The sequence below is a fragment of the Pelophylax lessonae genome (assembly GCF_965119305.1).
Source record: "Pelophylax lessonae genome assembly, chromosome: 4".
In the NCBI taxonomy this organism is placed as follows: domain Eukaryota; kingdom Metazoa; phylum Chordata; class Amphibia; order Anura; family Ranidae; genus Pelophylax; species Pelophylax lessonae.
Genome location: NC_138771.1, coordinates 270,892,031 through 270,912,300, shown reverse-complemented (window position 1 = coordinate 270,912,300; position 20,270 = coordinate 270,892,031). Strand labels below are relative to the sequence as shown.

At 40.1% G+C, this 20,270-nt stretch overlaps 1 protein-coding gene across 1 annotated transcript in view; it reads right to left on the bottom strand.

Moving 5' to 3' along the window:
- The window catches only part of HMGA2 (high mobility group AT-hook 2), a 175,605-nt gene extending 155,756 nt beyond the window's left edge, over positions 1-19,849 (bottom strand). Inside the window, exons 1-2 of the mRNA XM_082255551.1 lie at positions 19,382-19,849; positions 16,156-16,245 (exon numbers count right to left, since the gene is read on the bottom strand). Coding sequence (XP_082111677.1) covers positions 16,156-16,245; positions 19,382-19,486 — 195 coding nt within the window. The 5' untranslated portion in view covers positions 19,487-19,849. The remainder of the gene's footprint in view (positions 1-16,155; positions 16,246-19,381) is intronic.
- Positions 19,850-20,270: the final 421 nt, after the last annotated feature.

The following is a 20,270-nucleotide window of genomic DNA, read 5'->3' as shown; positions in this document are numbered from 1 at the left end:
TTTGAAGGATATATGTATGTCTGAAACTGTGAGGTCGCTAGTAAATGTATGTTTATTTTATGCATGAAGAACAGAAGTAAAGGAAATTTGGATCAACAATAAGATTGCATACCCTTTTATTTGATGGATACTTTGTGGTAAGGAAGGAGTGCCACAACAAATGCAATCTTTTGCTAAAAGAAGTTTCACACAGCAGAGGTGTCCCACCTTGGAATTGTGTGTGTATATATATATATATATATATATATATATATATATATATATATATATATATATATATATATAATTACACATATACATACATACGTACACACACATACACATACATACATATATCACACATATACACACTTTTTTTTACTGTCAGCCTGCAGTTTGAGCTTCAGCCTCCTTTCAACATGTTTTTCTGTTGATCCTTACCATATGTTGTAAAAATCCTATTTACAGAGCTCAATAGCTAAAGCCAACATTTTCATACACGCGACTGGCGGTCTTACTCTGACTAACCTGTGTAAGAAAGATGTACATACTTACATATTTTCAGGCCAGTACAGGCACGTGAACCCCCCCCCCCCCCCTCTGTCAGTCAGTGTTAGCTACAGGGGAGAGGAGAGAGCGCTTGATAATAGCTGGTAATGCCTATTAGCACTGAAATCCCCAATAGGCTCCAATGGCCTGTAAATGAGCTTTCTTACACAGGTTATTCAGAATAGGTGTTATTGATGTGGAAGGGAGCATTTTTAGGGATAGTAGGTTTTGCATGGAATTCCACTTTTAAGGCATATGTGTTTTTCTGAATCTCACTGGGTTAAGAACATGAATGGCAAAAACAATCTGCTGCAGTAGGATCGAATATTTACAGAGTTGACAGGGGTTATTTGACATCACAAAGCACAGACAGAAGCTGCAGGCAGCATTAAACCATTCGTCATAAGTCCCTACCCTGAAGACAGCTTGCAATTCAATGTCCTGTCAATCATGCAGACAATTTAGGTAGAAGCCAATTAAAAGAGGAACTGAACTCTGAAAGTTGTTCCCAAATAAAGGCAGGGAGAGGGCAAAGGACTAGTCACCAGCATTGTATGTGGGTTCCCTGGAGCTGCTCTTTCCCCATTACTGACTTACCATGCCTTGTAGAAGCAGAGCTTTGATTTTTCATGTCAGAGCCTCCTACAAAAATGAGAATGTGAGCTGCACAGTTGTGAAAAAGAGAATAGCAGTCAGAGGCAGTGGTGCCTTAGATCGCACACTGCAGATACACAGCTATGAGTTTGTAGGTACAAAGAAGTGCACTGCTATTTTCCAGGAGAAAGTTTAGGCAGAATTCAGAGTATTGCTTAGGCACAATTAACAGTTCTAAATGTCTCCAATAACATTTTAGGTTCACGTTCACTTTACCCACATAACAACCGCCCACCGCAGATATACCGCGGCAGGCAGCCGCTGCTGGGCAAAGTGACGTAGGGGTACATCACTCACTCAGCCGCCTGTAGGGGGCGAGCGCGCGCCGCCGGAGGCGCGCTCCCGCCCCCGCTCGTTCACAGGCATCCCCGCGCGAGTGACCGACGGCTTCTCACTAATGTAAGTGCAGAGACTATACGATCCTGCTATGTAGGATCATGTCTCTGTGGTTACATCACAAGCTGTGGGGGGGCCACAGTTAGAATCACGCCCCTAGGGACACACTTAACCCCTTGATCACCAATAAAGTTAACCCCTTCCCTGCTAGTGTCATTTTGACAGTAACAGTGCATATTTATAGCACTGATTACTGTAGTAATGTCGCAAAAGTGTCAAAAATGTCAGTTAGGGGTACGATCTGTCCGCTGCAATGTGGCAGTCCCGCAAAAAAAAAAAAAAAAAAAAAAAAAAAAAAAAAAAAAAATCGCAGATCGCAGCCATTACTAGTAAAAAAAAAAAAAAAACAATAAAAATTACATAAAACTTTCCCGTAGTTAGCAAACGCAATAACTTTTGTGTAAACCAATCAAAATACGCTTATTGAGATTTTTTTTACCAAACATATGTAGCAAAAAACAAAAATTTTGATTTTTACATATTTTTTTTTGAGAATTTCATATAAAAAAAAATGTGAAAAATATTTTTTTTTAAATTGTCGCTCTTTTTTTGTTTATAGCGCAAAAAAAAAAAAAAAAAAAAAAAAAAAAAAAAAAAATCGCAAAGGTGATCAAATACCACCAAAAGAAAGCTTTATTTGTTGGAAAAAAAGGGCGTCAATTTTGTTTGGGTACGCAATTGTCTGTTAAATTCACGCAGTGCCGAATCGCAAAATTGGGCCTGGTCTTTGAGCAGTCAAATCTTCCGGGGCTTAAGTGGTTAAAGGAAGCCTGTACTGAAATATGAATGCTGCCATTGGTGACCTCTTTCTCTAAATACGTATTGACTGGCTGCCATGTTAATCCATTGGCTTCAAAAATTAGAGAGACACAGACCGTAAACTAATATGCAGATCAGAAGTTTAGACTTTACTTTGACTTTCTAATCTATAAAATTGTTCTAGGTCAGTTACTCTGAAAAAACAAAGGACAGAGACAGCGGAGCAACTAATATTCATAGGAGGCCAGCAATGGCAGCCAACATATTTCTCCCAGCACAGATTTTCTTTAAAGTTTAATTTTTTGTTTTAGGAAGCACCTAAAAACACAACAAATTCACAGACCAATAGTTTGCTGTAAAGCTCTAGTTTTGCCCAATCTTTTTAAAAAAGTACCAGTCATATTAAAAAAGACTAAACTGTAAAATCTGTCAACAAAAATGCAGACAAAAAGCAAAGGACTAATCACCAGTTGTGAAGGAAATGGCAGTGGAGGAACTGGTATTTCGGCGCACTCCTGCACGCATGCGCATCGGCTGAAGAATGGCGCAAATCAGTAAACGCATGCGCACAATGGCGCAGGCATAACGAGACAGAGGAGGCTTTTTGCTGGCCTATATAAGACCTATGCTGATTCCATCAAACTGCTGGATTGTCCTCAGCCTTCCTGTGTCCTGAGCCTCTGCATACTTACCTTGGATTTCCTGTTGTGACCCGGCTTGCTCTTGACCTGTCTGATTTCCTTCTCCCGGCTTTGACCCTCTGGCATGCTCTACCAACCTTGCTCCTGTTTGATCTTCAGTGTATGACCCCGGCCTGGCTTACAGACTTTGCTACTATTACCTGCCTGGCCTTCAGTGTATGACCCCGGCTTGTTTTAAGGACTCTGTCATTACTACCTACCTGCCTTCCTGTGGTGACCTCGGCCAAGTTCCTTTTTCTGCTACCTGCCTGAGGCCCCAGATGGATTATCTGCGTTTGACCCTTTAGCCTGGCTTTCACTCCTGTTTCCTGCTTGCACAAGTTTGCCAAGTTCACCTGGAGCTCCCCCAGAGACATCTGCCTTGCTGTATATCCGATTCTCTCCAGCATCCACCAGGTGATCACCGGCCTGGCTTTATGGAACCCTGTTGGCAACCTGTGCTTCTTTGGGCACTACACCTCCTGTCACACCTTCAGGGGTGTGCCGCACTTAGCTGAGAGGGGAGCCTTCTCAGCACCTTGGCCTCGGATCAGGTATGTGACACCAGTATTGCCGGAAGTGTCCCTGTATATGATCTCTCTTATACTGACTTACCATGTCTTGTTCTGCAGGGTGTCTGTGTGAAAACAGCCATTTTTGTAGTACCTCCAGCAAGAAGAGCAAAGATTAGCACAGTGAAATCATTTAATCACAATCCTAACAGTAAAAGGTAGCTATGCCTTCAATTTCACAGCTATGGAGGAAGAAGGCATAGGAGTGCCTAGGCACATCCACTTACCAGGAAGTGCAACATTATTTTTCAGGAGGAGTTCAAGAAAAGAAAAAAATTTAATCTTTCAGGGCACAGCCTAAGCACAATTAAGATTTCTAGAGGTCACCTACAACCTAGCAAATCTTCATTTTATCCAGTTCAGATCTGTTTTAAATAATACACATGCTCTAAAAGCAGAGAGTAGCTGGAACAAAGCTTGACTTTTGCAGCTTTTACTCAGTTGCCTATCCACAAATCTACTAATCATTTTGGAATGTTTTTTTTTTCACCAACTCGATCCTTTACTTAAGCATTTCTTATCATAGACCCAGTTTGCCCAAGTTTACTTTAATTTCGGCACACACAGTTAGAATCTGCTTGAAGTAATCAGAAGAGTGAAAGCAGGATGGACTGGTCTTTCATTGTCGTGGTGACTGATGTGAGGTAGGTGGCTAAATCATGATGAAGGGTGGGATGTAAGACACACACAGAGGGGAGATTTATCAAAACTGAGTGTAAAATCTGGTGCAGCTCTGCACAGAAACCTATCAGCTTCCAGGTTTTTTGTCAAAGCTTACTTGAACAAGCTGATGTTAGAAGATTATTGGTTTCTATGCAGAGCTGCACCAGATTTTGCACTCTGCAGCTTTAGTAAATAAACCTCACTGCCTACACATAATTAGTAAAAAAAGAAACAAATTGCTATGTGTAGTTTATGGAGAATTGGTTAATTGAAAAAGATGTATCCTATTGTAATTAATCTGCTTTGCCATTCAAACACAAGGTTGATTGAAGTGATTGTAAACAATCACCTTGTAAAACAACCTATTCAGTTTAAAATTGAAATTAAAGGCAAAACATATTTGTATAGCTAATATATATATAGAAAAAAGAAAAAAAAAACACACCACACATTTTACATACCCTTTTTCATTTAAAAAAAAAAAATTATCGCATTCCCTCTGTTCTAAGCTGCTGGGGGAGGGGGGGAGAAACAGCATAACATTGAGCTTATCAGTGAATAGCTGTGCAGGAGGAGCGTGTCAGGACAAGTCTAATCATTGGAGGATAGTACACAAGTTTCCAGCATAGCTAGCGAACTGACTATGCTGTGTTCTCCTGCTTAGTTTAATCAGTTTTTAATAGGAAAGCAGAGGGACTAGCGGGAAGACCAGGGATTTCACACAAAGGAAGCAATACAAAGAGAACGGGATACTTTTTCATCCAAGTACATGGTAGAGCAGGCACATATCAGGAACATGAAGTGTTGGGGTAACAGACGCTTTAAAGCAGGTTTGAAAATAAGCCTCTGATCACATAAGAGCACTTTAAATAATGTATATATCAGGCATCTAGTGTTCATCAAGTAGCAATCCTGGTGCAATAATACAAGGTTTACCTGTTATGCAACATAAACTATGAATACAGCAAACACAGTGTTAAACGTTTTAATTTAAAGGCACTAAAAAAAATGTACTTTTCTCATATACGAATGCCTGCCAATTTCACCAGTGCTCAGTACAGTGAGGCAAAGATGGGTTGCCCTTGCTCAGTTGGAAAATGATGTTTTTCTACCTTTGTGCTAAGCAGTACATACATATACAGCCATTGCAGCTCACCTTTGGTTTTTTTCTTTAAGGTTTTGATCTCTTATGTGAAGAGAACCACTCTGTTAGAGATGTGCATGCAAATTGGCAAGAAACTTGTGTTTACAAGCTTTATCATCTGACAAAACATATAACTCTGCCCATTCAGACCTGAGATTTAGACAGTCCTTCTAGACAACCCAGCTAGCCTGGTGACCTGATTTTTGTATTTGTCTACTGCAGTTAAGCAGTACAGCTTGGTCACCATGCCCACAGACTGATCGATCACCTCTCTGCTTTGTCCTGTGTTCAATTCTTTATCATTGCATGTGCCTGCAAGAAACCTTACTAAGTGCTGCCCATCCCTCTCTCCCAGTCTGAGTGCTGCTATAAAGGGGATTAAACAATCAAGCAATTGGGTACCTTCAATAATTGTAATTAAAAATAGAATACTGCCAGGAGTCTGCATGTTCTCCCTGTGCCTGCATGGGTTTCCTCCGGGTACTCCAGTTTCCCCCCACACTCCAAAGACATGCTGGTAGACTCCTGTCGAAATTGGCACTAGTTTGTGTATGTATAAATGAATGTGAATTAGGGACCTTAGATTTTAAGCTCCTTGAGGGCAGGGACTGATTTTAATGTACAATATATATGTATGTAAAGTGCTGTATTACTTGACGGCACAATACAAGTACCTGTAATAAATAAATAAATAATAAATACAATTTACCAAAAATATAACTGCATTTATTGTGATTTAACATCTTAACATTCTAACTTTAAATCAAAAGGCTGGATAATGTACTGATGGCTAATGGGAGTATTAGAGGATAACTATCCCAAACTACAAAAACTGAAATTTAGAGATTGCAATAGCACACTACATAGTGTATGGTTGTAAGGTCATGGTCACTCCAGGGCAAGATCAATGATTTTGCAGCTTTAAAAGCTGCACCTACATAAAAGTACTGTTAACATTGAATTGTGTCCAGTGAAGCAATGTTATGCAAATGTCATTATTTAAAATGGTTAGTGCACTCAGAGCTAGCATTTTTAGAAGAAACCTTTTTCTGAGAAACACAGAAGCTGGTACTTCTAATCACTGGCCTGGCAGGCTGACTCTTTAGTCAAACCCTTTCATTCACAGACCTGGAACACATATACTGTACAGGGTCACAGACCCAAACATTAAAGCCAATAGGTCTGTGTAGTAGCCACTCAACAAGCATCAGCATGAGTTTGGCAGTGGAATCCATGTTTTCTTCAGGAAAGGTTTACCAACCCCCCCCCCCCCCCCCCACATAAAATTTTAACTTATACACCTGAAATACTTAAAGTGATAGTAATGCTTTAACTTTTTTTAATCAAAATAATAAACATGTCAACCATATTGCACAGAGAAGCCTTGATCCTCTTCTTCTGTAGTCCCCCACAGATGCTCTAGACTCAGCCTCTTTGGCGAGTGCCCATCATAAAAAGCAGTTTTCTATGGGGGCCACGTGCAGCCTCGCTCCTGAGCCACCAGATCTGCATCTACAGACTCGTACAGAGCAGCTCAGCCTTGCCTCCATCAGATCATTTGATTGACAACAGAGGGAGCCAATGGCTCCCCCTGCTATCAACCTGCCCATTGAGGTGGTTGCGAGCCGCTGCTCTCGTGCACAATGCTAGATCGAGAACAGGCTCAGGTAAGTATAAGGGGAAGTTGGGGGGGGGGGTCCTCTGGCTCAGGCTTTTTTACTTTAATGTATAGAATGTATTATGGTAAAAAACCTTAAGGCTTTAGAACCACCTTAATTGCTTAAAGGTGGGGGCTCCCCTCATATACCAGCCACCCATTAGGTCTAATTTTGATACCAGGTAAGAGGGATATCCTGAACCAATTGGGGTAGAATTGACACTATATTGTGGGTTTGGGTCCACTTAAAATCTGCATTGTTGTCCTCAAAAGCACAATACCTTCTGGCTGACTTTTGCTGAATACTATAGCAATATACTGGGTCCACATCTCCATAACCCCCTACCATTATTTACATTTATTGTTCTTACAGCAAATCTGAACAGGAAATGATGGTATGAACACGTTTTAGAAATCTTGTCTCCATCCTGTTCTTTTCAAAATGCAGATTTTCCTTTTAAGTGACCATGCCATGTTACCATTTTACTTTGTATATATGTCTAATGTAAATATTAGAGGATTACCAGGACTAGTCATACATTCTTCAGCCCATTTTACTGAAAGAATACCTAAACTGTCTTACAGGCCATCTTTTCCCCACATATTAAAATCTAACCCTATAGTACTGATGCCAGTGCTGAGTTATGACAATGCACACAAAATGAAATCTGGGCATTGCTAGGGGCAAAGCAAGTTACATTATGGATATGAACAGTGGGCATGGATAAGACCACTGAGGAAGAAGGAACTGACCAATACACATACATATGCATTTTTTACAGTCTTGACAATTTTCAAGGTTAGTAAAGCCAATCCCAAATTGCTGATATTGAGAAAAAAGTAAAGGCCAATAGTGCACTTTTTTTCATAACACGTTAAATACAATTATTTGTATAGTTGCACACCTTTTTATGAATCACGAAACCTATTGAACTCCTTTCTTATCTTGCATCTTAAATTACACTGACCTAAAGGAACCGGTCAATCTCAAAACTTTACACAGTTTTAAAGTAGCAATATTTAATAGATTCAGCTTCAATGCAAGTAATGTTACTGCCCTGAAACTAGCACCACCTAACCAGGGATTCAAAAACGGTTTACATTTGTGGCTTCTCAAACATGTATTTTAATTGCTTTTCATGTAGCTGCTATTTATATGTAAACTTTCCATCACTTATTTTATATGATTATGCAGAGCCTGGTATGGTCTGTATAAAAAAAAGAAGGGGGAGGGAAATTGCTTGTATAACAAAACCCTTTAGGAGCAAAGTAAGCATCGCCATTGATGGTCTATTAACACACACATATATATACAGGCATACCCCACTTTTAAGTACACAATGGGACCAGAGCATGTATGTAAAACGAAAATGTACTTAAAGTGAAGCAATACTTTTTTTCCACTTCTCAATGTATGTAAATACACTATCTCTACGGAAATCTCGGTCAGCTTGACATGGCACTGCTCTCAAAAAATAAGTGACAAAGACACCAAACTTGGGGAGCACATTAAGGGACCCAGGACTATGACATGGTAGGTTACCTAGGCAAGCTGGCCAGCCACAAAATAGGATATGTTGTAGTTCTGGGTCCCCTCTTAATGCTCCCTAAGTTTGGTGTCACTGTTACTTATGGTTTGGGAGCAGTATCATGTCAAGCTGACCAAGATTTCCCATAAACGCCAATGTTAGACGGGGAGCAGTGCATTACCAAGCTGACGAAGATTTTCCATAGATGCCAATGTTAAAAAAACCGAGATTAGTGCCTTGTCAAGCTGACCAAGCTGTGTCCTTACTCGCGAGTGTATGTATAGTGAGTGTACGTAAAATGGGGTATGCCTGTATATAGCCCAATTGAGGTAGACTTATTTTAATGTGATACTATTACACATATTTAAAGAAGAGTGTATTCTTCTCTTCCAATTTGAATAACCAATCAGAGTTAACTTAGTTTAAGTTAGATCAGTACACAATGTATTCTTTTTAGTGACTATGGATAACTGTTAAAAGAAAAAAAAAAAAAAAGAAGAACACCCTTCTTAATAAAGCAGTACATTAATTTTCAAAGTACACAAAATCTGTCTACCCAAGTATTTCTTTCTGCAGTCACATTTGTATTCATTTATCATACCAAATACTCGTAATGGCATTTCATATAAAATGTTTGCAGGTTACTCATAGCTCTCATACAGGGCAGTTAGCATTGTGCCTGAATCACAACTGAGATGACATCAACTAAAGGGTAAGCCACCAGTAATGAGCAGCGATTTCACTTAGGAGGTTATCTGAAGAACAAAAACGCAAAACTGCAGTAGGCAGAGAGTGTAGACATCTAGAGTTTCTGCACAAGATTTGCAGTAAGGTTTACTGATTGGTTTGTACCAGCAGACAAAGCTCCGGCACATCCTCCTAGTGCTGAAGCTCACCTACCTCCTTCTGGCTCTTCTATAGTTTACCTGGCTAGTAGGCATGCTCATAAAAGTTACAGGCCAAAATAAATGTGAGGGGAAGTGTAACATTCGATGACAAAGATTAAACATATAGATAAAAATATTTGAAATTTTGCTCCAAACACATTTACTATACTTCACCAGTGATTTCACAAACAAAACAGATGGTGGACAGTTTAATTATGATCTCATGGCTGACAATTTAATTGGATGCAGCACCTCTTGAATAGACCTGAGAAGTACCTAGCTTACTATCTTTTGAGGGCACCCAGGCCTTTATATCATTCTCAGCTTTGTTTATGTTTGTTTGCTGAAACAATGCTTGTGTATCTTATATACCAAAGCACACATGCTTGCATCTATTCAATTCCAATTGTAGAGCCAAGTACAGCTAATGCTAGCATTCAAGAAAACAAAACACCCACAGGTTAATTTGGCCCCCACGCCCACATTTGTTGTGTTTTTTTATGCTCACAGTAGGCTTTTTTTTTTTTTTTTTTTTAATAAAAATGCTTATAGCCACGTGTAGGATGCAAATTCTTAATTAAAAAAAATGCTTGTGCTTTTATGGTTGACTGGCTATCTGCAATTAAGATCAGGAATCCCTGAATTAGTCAAGTGCCTATATCTTGCCACTGAGGTTTAAGGAACAGAACACAGTGATTTTACCCAATGGTAAATGTTGGAAGTGGAACCACTTAACTAAAAGTTTTCTTGCTCTGTTTCCACTGAAACATTCCAGTCATCACTGACTGCAATCATAATCCATATTCCCACTAAACTGGAAGTACATGATTACAGGCAAAGAAGGTTCAAATATACTTCCAATTCATACTTTCTCCAGTTATAATGTACTATGCAAATATAAAAGATAATTGATGTAATAAACCAAAGTTTACATGACATTGAATTACAAGCATACTTCACAGCCTATTCTAAAAAAAACTAGAAGCACAGGTTTATTTGCTGCCCTGGTTACATTAAAACAAATCTGATTTGTTTTCCCTCACCTCTAGAGTGTATTTCAAACTTTTATATTTGGATACAAATGGGTAGGCAGGGGAAAAAAATAATATATATATATAAATATATATATATATATATATATATAAATTTATCCCAAGGAATGTTGTTATATTTCTAGCCATGCATTCTGCATTTATGTCTATAAGCTGTTGATTTTGACTTTTTTTTTTTTTTACTGAGATCTACTGTAATATCTGACTTTTGAATGGGCCAAACACTAAATACTGTGAAAAACACTATGAAAGCTGTCTTGATTCTAAGGCTCCATGTACACGGGACGTTGTTAAAAGTCCCTTTGAATGCTGGAATTTTTAGGACGTTTGAAACGTCCGTTCGGTCGCGTTTGTACCCGCATTTAGCAGGCGTTTAGCGGCGTTTGCCTTTAGAAGCGTTCCTAGAGGTCAAAAAAATGATTCCCCTTTAAAATGGAAAAACGCGAACGCTAAACGCGGGTCATCGCGTTCAGTTGCGTTCGGACGCGTTTGAAACGCCGGGAAACACACGTTCGAACGCAAATAATTGCGTTCTAAAAAAAAGTCCCTGAACGCAACTGCCTGCAAATGACTGTAAACAACCTGGTGTACATGGACAGATAAGATAAAATGTAGATGGGTTCAAGGGCTTCTAAAAAAAACGCCCAACTGCTCCTAAACGGCCATTTCCAGCGTCCCGTGTACATGGACCCTTAGGCATCTGGATAGCAAATTAAATTTGCTTAAATTAGGCAATCATGATTATTTCAACAAATATCATTCAACCAGCAAACAATGCCCACCTACTAATTGTTGGTTAGTCCTTAGAGTACCGTAACAACACTCTAAAAAAAGGTCAAAACCTGTGAATTTCCAAAATTCTGAAGTGTAGAAAAGGTCATTAAAATCATTTTTTTCTAAACAACTCACAGTAAGCCCCTGTTCACACCGGTGCAGCTATAAAATTGCACTATTTCAAAGCCGCACATCAGAACAATTTGAACTGCCAATTTCATTGCGGCTTGCAACTTCATTTAACAGAAGTCTATGCAAGTCGCATTGAAATCGGTGAAAAGTTGTGCAGGAACCTTTTTCATAATCGCTGCAACAGGAGTCGCGGTTATATGATCGGTTCTGTTAAATGAAGTTGCAAGCCGCAATGAAATTGGCAGTTCAAATTGTTCTGATGTGCGGCTTTGAAATAGCGCAATTTCATAGCTGCTCTGGTGTGAACAGTGGCTTTTTACTGTGAGTTGTTTAGAAAAAAATATTTTTAATGACCTTTTCTACACTTCAGAATTTTGGAAATTCACAGGTCAAATCGCATGACAAGTCGCACTGGTGTGAACAGGGGCTTAAAGTTTTAATAAACAGATCAAGAATTGGTAATATTCAAGTCCAACATCCTATACAGCAGAGATTTAAGAAATATTCTAAAGCAATATATTTTTTGTTATGAATAATGAAATCTTTAGAATAAATCACATTGTGCTGACTTCTATCTAGCACTTTGCACAGCACCAAGAGATAACAATGCTATAAAAATAACTTGCTACAGCTTAAAAGCAATAGGTCTGTTTATTCTAACCAAAAAAATACCCTTAGAAGTGCAGTGAATAAAGCTTTACAAAAAAAAACACTTAAACAAGAGCTATAGTCATAGCATAGACTTTAATTTCATAACACGAGCATTTTAATAGCATTAGAAATTGTATCCATATTTGACAATTGAATAAAAGCTTACTTGGACAAACTCCTTTCATGTTGTGAGTTCTGCCTATCTGCTGGCCATCTCTTTACACAACTTCCTAGATTCCCTCCATGCTTGCAACTTCTCCTCTGCTGTTTATTTTTAATTTCTAGGGAATACATATCCCATGGTACCTTGCAGCCTGCAAGCAGTGATTCCTGTACTGACTCCATCCCCTACAAATCCTTCCCTCAGCACCTCTGTAATTCAGAAGGCAGGCTCTGTGAATTCTGTGACACAGCATTGCCTACTCACAGAATTCAAGGAAGTAAATGTGTGATTTTTAAAAAGTAAGGTCCCTTTCACATGAGTGGAATGATGGGTTCTGTCTTTCAGTTGGACCCCCTCATTCTCCTCTGCAAAAGGACGTGTCTATTTACACTCACCTACATCCAATTCGTTCCACTTCCATTTAGCGGGAAACAGCAGTCAGGTGTAAATAGACAGGGGTCATCCCTGCTCCTGATGTAATTTCTGACGAAACGCATTAGGTGGAGCCTGAAGTCATGACACCAACACGTATGGGCATCACTAAAGATTCTGGATGTTGTAGTTTTGATGCAGCTTTTACTCTAGTGTTCATGTAAGTGTTTCTTACCGATTTTTAATAAAAACTACCTTCCAGATTTACACTACTGGAAGTGGTTTTGGTTCTCTTACATATCATATGGTGATTGAGATGGAGGAAGGAATCACTATGCAATGTGCCAAGCTTTATGGGGATTGACTGCTATAGTGGCAACAAGCACTGTTTAACTTCTCTGTTGGGAGTCACACAATCTCTGGTAAGCCAAAGAGTGTTTGGTGGAGTACATGTGGCGTTTCTACTCTTGTTTATCTAAAACAACTTGTCTATCTTACTTTTTGTAAATCTAAAACAGATTTATAAATTCTGCATCCAACGGATAAAAAAAATAATAATTTGGTGTGTGCTTTGTGTGCCCAGGCTGGACATGCTGGCAGGAAGTGGATTACCTTCTCAAACTTCTACCGGGTCTAGGAACTGCTCCCAGGTCAGCACCTCTTTTCGCAGGCTCAGCCTTTCCTCCAGCCAAAAGGAGCAGAGTGCTCTGGTGCCAGGAAAATACCAACTCCAGATACCCCATATTCCTGAGCCAGGCCGCCGCCTTCCTGAACCAAGCCACTGCCTCCCGCAATACCCTGGGGGAGGGCGGCAGCAGCAGTAGGGATGACAGGCTTTCACTGAACTTCACTCTGCTGGCTGCTCCCTCCTGCCGTGTCAGCAGTGGCTGCCCTGCCCTCTTCCTGCTCCATCCCCGCTGCTAATCGCGTTCCCGGCCAAGACCCCGCAGCCCCTCCTGTAGAAGAGGCATCTGTCATTGACAAACTCAGGCGCCAGGGTGCAATTTCTAGTCAAAATGGCCACCGGAGATTTGTTGAGCACTAGTATAGCATATCCTATACTGCGTGCTAGCTGCTTTTCTTACATTACATTATTCCTTGCATCACAGCTTTTTCATCAAAGAGATTTCTCAACAAAAAGCATGGAAATATAGATGAGTTGTCTTTGAATATTAAAAATGAATTCAGTTGTGTATTCAGTTTGTGGTGCTCAAAATACTGAAGTTCCACTTTAAAATGTATGATACCCCAACATTTCTTATTCCTGATATGTGTCTGTTGTACCTTGTACCTAGTGATCTTGCCGGTCCCTCTGCTTTCCTATTTCATACTGATCACGCTAGGCATGGTAGCACATCTATTCCAGTGTTATTTGTTTTCTGTCTGACAGCACAGCCTGCCTGTCCTCCAATGACCAAGGCTAGTTTTGGTATATCTCCTTGTGCAGCTTTTACTAGGAAGATCAGGGTATTGCTCTCCCTCTCTCTGCCTCTTATTGACAACCCCCTACAGTCTCCACATTTCCAGCCCCACCTCTCTAAGCCCATTATGCAATATATATATATATATACACACACACACACAGTTTCTGGTGATATTCCATATTTAAAAGGGGCATACATTTCAGAAAAAAATGTTAAGGTTCATTTCAGATCAAAAGGTATGTTTATTTTTATTTTTTTTTTGTTTTTCCTTTAAATTGGTATTTTTAGTTTTCCTGACAGGTCACATACATTTTTAATTGTGATGTGTAAATGGTTCGCAAGAGAACACCCAATCAATTAATCATGAAAAGCTTCTCATGCCTGCTTAGTGGGTTGTAAAGTTGCTCAGCTTCCATGTTGTGGACATAGTAGTAAATTCCACAGAGTTCATTTATGGACACAAGCTGCACACCATTCCTCCCACTGCTCTACCTTGCTCAGCTTCTTAAAAATGCTTAAGTCCGCCTTCTCTAGGAGGGGTATGTAAGAAGACCATTATGCAATGGAAGACTAATGCACCCAAGAACTTTTTTAACTGATAGTTACATAGGCTGTATATCATGACAAACAATTAGCATACATGTGCAGACAACAGAAAAAGAAACACAACAAACATGCAAGCCTTAAATAAAACAATAATTCATACAAGTCAAAATATGTCCATACTTTCTGTGTAACAAACAGACTTTACAGTATATTTTACCTTTCAAATATCTAATAACTTGCAGATGCTGGCCATGTATTTGTTGTTCAAGGAAACTGTCATTTTGATTCTCTGATCAAGTCAGAACCTATTTTTTTAATGACTAAAATTGATAAAAGAAGCAATCAGGTCATTGCTTCTATGTCAATAATGTGATGTTTGAAACAGCTGATTGCTTTCAGTTTACTTTAAATTGTGTGATGTGTAAACACTGTATTTTCCCGGCAGAGTATGGTCTATATAGTGTGTGTGTTTACACACATTTGTATAAAAACTCCACTGGCTTCCAGAATGCCAAGTATTCAAATATTATAATCTACCATTTTTATGAAAATAATGGAGCTGGAACTGAATAAAGATGTTTGAGAGGTACCAGGGAAGGATGTAAGATTTGGCTAATTATGAGTCATGTAAAAGGATAATGCACATGTATCCTTTATTACATACAGTGTAATTGCTGTTACTTCCCAAAAGAAAACAAAGCATTGTTGTGTGCTTCTGGCAACTCCAACAATTAAATTAGACCTCAAACCATAAGAATGTAGAAAAATATCAAAACAGAGTTAGCCACCTGGAACATCTCAAATGTTCCAATTATACAGTACTGTTAAATGAAGATAAGAACAACTGTTCTTACTTCACAGAATGACAACTAAGTGAAATGTTACTTGTTGAGAGATGCTATAAAAAAAAAACCTTTGCTTTACTGTTGTAAATGGATAAATAATTGGCCATGTTAGGTGATCTTCTTATATAACAGGTTTTTTTTTTTTTTTTTTTTTTTTTATACAGAAATTTGACTTTTTGATTACTATATGCTAATTCGAGCATGAATTAAGAACAAGTGGTGACAGCAAAACAATGCTGCAGAAGTGGATCACTAGTCAAGTGGAGGGGAGGGGGATGTAAAGAGTAAAGTTTTGTGTTTTACTACAACAGTCTCTGATTTTATTTATTTTTGATAAATTTATTTTGATACATTTATTTTTTGTAAATTTTATATAAGTTTTTGATTTTTTTTTTTGTTTTGTAAATTATTTATGTCTTTTTTTTATTTATTTTTTTGGAACAGTTTTTGATTTTTTTTGTTTTGTAAATTATTTAGAACAGTCTTTTTTTTTTTTATTTAATTTATTTTTTTGGAACAGTTTTTGATTTTTTTTTTTGTTTTGTAAATTCTTTATAACAGTCTTTTTTTATTTATTTTATTTTATTTTTTTGGAAATTCTTTTTAACATTTTTTAACATTTTACCATGTCAGTAAATGTGCATGGGCTTTAAATGAGAGAAATAGAGCTCCATACAAATCACACACTTTGGCCACACATTTCGAGAGCATGTGCTGCTAAGCTCACCTTTTGTGCAGATTTTGAAGGACCTTTGTTTTTGCTCCCCTTAGGTCTTCCTCTGGGTCTTTTAGGAGAAGGCTCTCCAGTTGCTGGCTCCTAAATACAGAAACAAACTTGATATACCAGAAAGAATTTAAACATGAGAAAATCTTCTACACTGCGAAATCTCAAAGGCAGCTAAACCTTCTTTTGCCATGATATACTGTAGTATTTAAAAAACCCTTACAGGGAAACATATGTAACTAATGCACAAAATCCAATGATTTGAAGGAAAGGAAAACATTTACACACCGAGATAGGTAATAAAAATGTAAGTTGTGCTCTCTGGGCTGTAACTTTTCCTAACCAATGACATACAGCTCATTACAATTTATATCCTGAAATAGAAAAAAAACAAAAAAGCATGTGACCTAACATAGCAATCCTTACAATGTCGAAAGTGCATTTTTTTTTTTTTCAGTGCAATCCAAAGGGGAACTTTTCCAAACACACGCATGTGGTCTCTCCAAAACAAGGTTTGATACTTCGATAGAAAAACAAAAAGACCAAAAACAAACTGTGACAAATTCTGGGCACAGTTGAATGACACCGGTCTAGGAGAATGTTGTGAACTATTTTATGACATGGGAAAACACTGCAACAACACCGATCTTTTGTAAACAAGACCTTCTACTCAGGACAAGTCAGCATGTTTTTGTAAAAAAATAAAGAAAAAAAACAAACCCATAAAAAACAAAACAAAAAACATACTTTGCTGATACTGCATCATGTGACTTGGTTAGCACATAGTATGATAATCAGGATAAAAGCACTGCGTTACCATTAAATGTCCACAACACTTTATTTAAAAGTCCTAGCACTGATGTGAAAATTCTGTGCTGAATTACAGCACCAGGGATAGCTTGGATTGTTGAGAACTGTGTGTAAATGTATTTTCCCTCCAAGCAAAACCACACATAGCCCATAGCTAGGCACACAGGAGCTGAAATGAAGCCATGAATGAAAGCAGTCGCAGGCAGCACACTCAGCTCAGCATAGAACTGCATGAAACATTTATTGTTGCAGATCGACACGGCAAGGAAGGCTTTGCCATCCAACCTACACAGGCAATCGGATCAAAGCGCAAACATGCATGCCACAAAGGGGAATTCCCATTGTCTGCAAGGGAAGCTTTGTGCAGGGGCGGCAAGCATGGGAAGGTAAAGCCCCTCTCTCTCTCTGTGTGTGCGATCTCCTGCCGCTTAGCTAAAGGACAAGTGAGGTCTGGCTGCCCCCAAATGGGAGAACCCCTGCATGCACCGACTCCCAGTAAGGTGAACACACACATGAACTCAGAATGGGACTGGGAGCATGCGGGGAATACCAGGAGGACCCATACATACACAAGGGTGACTGCAGGCATGCACTGACCCCCATAGGAAGGACACACACAGGTGAATGGGACTGCAGCATGCACTCACCCCCATGAGGACACACACATGGTACTGCGGGCATACAAGGACTCCCATAAGGAGGACACACATGGGTGAATGGGACTACAGCCATGCAAGGATTCCCTTAAGAACACAAACATACACATTGGTGAATGTTACTACAGGCATGCAAGGACTCCCATAAGAACACACACATGGGTGAATGTTACTTAAGGCATGCAAGGATTCCATAAGAACACACACATGGGTGAATGTTACTACAGGCATGCAAGGATCCCCATAAGAACACACACATGGGTGAATGTTACTACAGGCATGCAAGGATTCCCATAAGAACACACACATGGGTGAATGTTACTACAGGCATGCAAGGATCCCCATAAGAACACACAAATGGGTGAATGTTACTACAGGCATGCAAGGATTCCCATACGAACACACACATGGGTGAATGTTACTACAGGCATGCAAGGATTCCCATACGAACACACACATGGGTGAATGTTACTACAGGCATGCAAGGATTCCCATACGAACACACACATGGGTGAATGTTACTACAGGCATGCAAGGATTCCCATACGAACACACACATGGGTGAATGTTACTATAGGCATGCAAGGACTCCCATAAGAACATACACATGGGTGAATGTTACTACAGGCATGCAAGGACTCCCATAAGAACATACACATGGGTGAATGTTACTACAGGCATGCAAGGATTCCCATAAGAACACACACAAGTGAATCTTATTACAGGCATGCAAGGATTCCTATAGTAACATACACATGGGTAAATGTTATTACAGGCTTGCAAGGATTCCCAAAGGAACAACACACACATGGGTGAATGTTACTACAGGCATGCAAGGATTCCCATAAGAAGAACACACACAGGTGAATGTTACTGCAGGCTTGCAAGGACTCCCATAAGAACACACATATACACATGGGTGACACATACACATGGGTGAATGTTACTACAGGCATGCAAGGACTCCCATAAGAAGAACACACACATACACATGGGTGAATGGGACTTCAGGCATGCAATGACTCCCATAAGAACACACACATGGGTGAATGTTACTACAGGCATGCAAGGACTCCCATAAGAAGAACACACACATACACATGGGTGAATGTTACTACAGGCATGCAATGACTCCCATAAGAACACACACATACACATGGGTGAATGTTACTACAGGCATGCAATGACTACCATAAGAACACACACATACACATGGGTGAATGTTACTACAGGCATGCAAAGACTCCCATAAGAAGAACACACACATGGGTGAATGGGACTACAGGCTTGTAAGGATTCCCTTAAGAAGAACACACACATACACATGGGTGAATGTTACTACATGCATGCAAAGACTTCCATAAGAAGAACACACACATGGGTGAATGGGACTACAGGCTTGTAAGGATTCCCTTAAGAAGAACACACACATACACATGGGTGAATGTTACTACAGGCATGCAAAGACTTCCATAAGAAGAACACACACATGGGTGAATGGGACTACAGGCTTGTAAGGATTCCCTTAAGAAGAACACACACATACACATGGGTGAATGTTACTACAGGCATGCTAGGACTTCTATGAGGACACAAACAGAGGTGAATAGGACTAGAGCATGCACTGACCCCCCCCATAAGGACACACACATACACATGGGTGAATGGGAGTGCAGCCCACACAGAGGGGTGAATGGGAGTGCAGGAGGCAGTGTGGGCTCCATTGTGTGTCATGCAGAGTGCAGGAAGATGTGGGTACTGACTTTTTGCGGTTTCCGGGGTCTCCCTCGTGCCCTCTTCGGTGACTCTGAGGGGGATGCAGGCTGCTCCACGGAAGTGGATTGGCGGGTACTTTCCCTTGAGCTCATGGTGACTGCTCCTCACAGCCCAGCGATCTGCTCTATGCTGCACCTTGAGGGATCCACGCGAGGAGCCGCCGCCGCCGCCGCCGCCGCACCGGACGTCCTGCTGCTGCCAGAGAGGAGGAGAGCGGGGGGATTTGTGTCTATGGACTGAGCACGGGGGGCTTTCACTAGACACACAACACTCAGTGACACTGCTATGGGATCTGATTGGGACAGTTCAGGTCACAGGAGGGAACTGGTGACACAACTTTCCTACATAGGGCTGCGACTTCCACTTACTGGGCACGTATAAGTATTGCGGGATGCCCACACGTGTGTGTGATTTGGGGGGTAAGGGAGGGCTTGTGTTTGTGTGAGTAGGGCATGTGATAGAAGGACGGCCCACGGATTACAGTGGGATGGCTAGAAAAAACACCTTTACCCGTGGGTGGAAAAAAGAGGAGGAGGCTGCCTGACGAGAGGGAAGGACACACGGCTGACGAGTCGGGACACACAGCACGGGGGACACACAACTTATACACAACACAGGGGAAACACAACATATACACACAGCACAGGGGAAACACAACATATACCCAACACAGGGGAAACACAACATATACACAACATGGAGGACAAACAACATATACACACAGCACAGGGACACACATCATATACACAACACAGGGGAAACACAACATATACACACAGCACGGGGGACACACAACTTATACACAACACAGGGGAAACACAACATATACACACAGCACAGGGGAAACACAACATATACACAACACAGGGGAAACAC